This window comes from Gymnoscopelus microlampas (genome assembly GCF_963454915.1).
Source record: "Gymnoscopelus microlampas genome assembly, chromosome: 9".
NCBI classification, from domain to species: domain Eukaryota; kingdom Metazoa; phylum Chordata; class Actinopteri; order Myctophiformes; family Myctophidae; genus Gymnoscopelus; species Gymnoscopelus microlampas.
The window spans coordinates 7495340-7497776 of record NC_139946.1 but is presented as its reverse complement, the minus strand read 5'-3'; the positions used below and the strand labels follow the sequence as shown (position 1 = coordinate 7497776).

Sequence of the window (2437 nt, the reverse complement as noted above, 5' to 3'; positions counted from 1 at the left end):
GAAATCATTTTTAATACCTCAGGTGAATTGAACTGTATTTAAGACATTTTAAGACTTGAAATTAGACAATACATGCAGGTGCATCCAGCCCAGCATGCTACAGAATATTGATGAGCATAATAATAATCATTTACAAAAAATATTTTATATTATTTTACAAAATGTGCAGCAACAGTTACAGCACGGTAGCAGCTATATTTGGGTTTGCCATGGTTTCTTGCCAATTAAGTTCTAAAGTGTATTACATAGACAGGCCAACAGTTGACATATCTGAGTCTCTTTTCATTTCTCACTGTCTCTGGGCCTTACTCCTCAGCTCCCGTCTGCTCAGCCAAACATTCCTCTTCTTGCTGTGTACACAGAGACAGACATCACACTGCATCAGTACGATTCTCTCTGTCTCTGTCTTTCTCCGTCTCTTTCCCCCTCTCTCTCTCTCTCTCTCTCTCTCTCTCATACACATAATTGCTATGTCTTCACAGGGCGGCATTATGCTGGCTTTGTTTGGTAACGTGTAAAAAAGCAAAGCCAGCATTAATGGCAAATCGTCTTTAAGCCACCATTGCATCATATCTGTATAAAAAGGGCTATACAGTACACGCACGCACGCACGCACGCACGCACGCACGCACGCACGCACGCACGCACACACACACACACACACACACACAGAGTCTGTACCTTTTTCTTTAACAGTGTATAGAGTCTCCATGCCACCTATGACATGGTCAGCAACATGACAGTGGAACAGCCAAGTACCAGCATATGCAGGACGCATCTTCACCGTCTAAAGAAGAAAATAAACCGTTGTTGTGGTTTGTGTTGTGCTTTTCTACCATACAAAATGGGAGGACCCGCTGATATGTTTTGATTGAAGTTCAATTCTTTGATTGAAGAATCAATTATTCTTGTATGTTTAAAATACCAAACATCTGTTTGTTGTGTTTCCTGTTTTGATCATATGTTTAAGGTTAACAATAGGTTACAAATGTGTGTGATTCAAGACAAGCGCAGACAAGGTTTATACCTGGAACGTCGCTGGCAACAGGTCAAACACATCAGTACGATGAGGACCTCCACCCAACTGGATGGAGAAGGAGAGGAAGAAGAAGGGTAAGGGTAAGGATATAATATATACTAAATTACCCTATAGGGTCATTTTTACACTACCAGTTAATTTTGCTGTGCAGTTAGTGTTAAGTGGAGTAGAAGGAATGCATGTGTGTGTGCGTGCGTACCTTATATTCCACACTGTGGCCATGCCAGTGGGCTGTGTGTATGTCCACTTCATTGCCCATTGCCATCAGATACCAGTAAACCTTATCACCCACCTCCATGTTCAAACCAACCAGGTTGCTGTACATGAGACCGTTAATCGCTGCACATAGACGGAGAAAACACATACAAACACACATGGGAAAGAAAGTAAATAGTCAAATTGGGGTGTCCGGGTGGCACAGGGGTAAAGTGCCTGCCCATCGCCATGGAGACCGGAGTTTGATTCCTTCACCGGCTTGGCCACGCAATCCAAAGAACGAACACAACTGTGTGTGTGTGTGTGTGTGTGTGTGTGTGTGTGTGTGTGTGTGTGTGTGTGTGTCTGTCTCACCATGCATCTTGTTACTCTCTATGAATGCTTCATCATCCTTTAGATTGCTGGGAGTGTTCCTGATGTGGGTTCTAATGTTATCATCCAAGTACCTTGAAAAATCATAATAGTGATAGCAGGAGAACAAGAGACAAGAGACAAGAGACAAGAGCAAGAAACAAATTGGTTCCTGATATACAGTAAACCATCCAATCTTGTAAATAACTGATTTCATGTTCAGAACAACTTCTCCCATTAAATATCAGAAATGTGGATATAATATAGTTAGGGAGGCTTATCATGGCAACGCCAGTGAAGTCAGAATACTGTATGGCCAAGAAGACCAGAGGGTGCAAATCGAGTTTGTGTTTGGGCGTGTCTTAAAGTGCTAGTACTGTATGTGTGAATGTGTGTACATCGCTGTGAAAATAACCACTTAAACTCTATATGGTTGCCTGGAGTCAACTCAGGCTTAGACTGAAAGAACGAGCCCAATCGATGGTCTTGAAGGGCGGAGCCAAACCCAGGCGCTGGATTCCAGCGCCTGGGTTTGGAGCACTCTGATTGGTTAGGAGATAACAAGGTCCTAAGACCAGCGTTCCTGCAAGGTTCTCCCAGGCTTTTTTTCTTTTGAAACAAAAAAAAAGGCATGGGTTTCCGAGGCTAACTCAGGCTTTATACTGGTGTCTTTTCTGTTTTCGCTCTTCATTAGTCATCTATGCGATGCGTTGTGAGCTTGTAGATCTGCTATTTTCTGCGAAAGTTTCCCAAAATACGGATGGGGTTATAAGTGGTTAAAAAAAAAGAATGTTTTTGCTTTGCTTCCAGTATTAGTTGATGAAGGTTGTT

At 42.4% G+C, this 2437-nt stretch overlaps 1 protein-coding gene across 1 annotated transcript in view; it reads right to left on the bottom strand.

The window, feature by feature from the left end:
• Positions 1 to 206: 206 nt before the first annotated feature.
• The window catches only part of cp (ceruloplasmin), a gene marked incomplete at its 5' end in the record, with an annotated part of 16553 nt that continues 14322 nt past the window's right edge, over positions 207 to 2437 (bottom strand). Inside the window, 5 exons of the mRNA XM_084065939.1 lie at positions 207 to 350; positions 682 to 787; positions 1028 to 1084; positions 1239 to 1378; positions 1610 to 1701. Of these exons, the coding sequence (XP_083922065.1) occupies positions 328 to 350; positions 682 to 787; positions 1028 to 1084; positions 1239 to 1378; positions 1610 to 1701 (418 nt within the window). The 3' untranslated portion in view covers positions 207 to 327. The remainder of the gene's footprint in view (positions 351 to 681; positions 788 to 1027; positions 1085 to 1238; positions 1379 to 1609; positions 1702 to 2437) is intronic.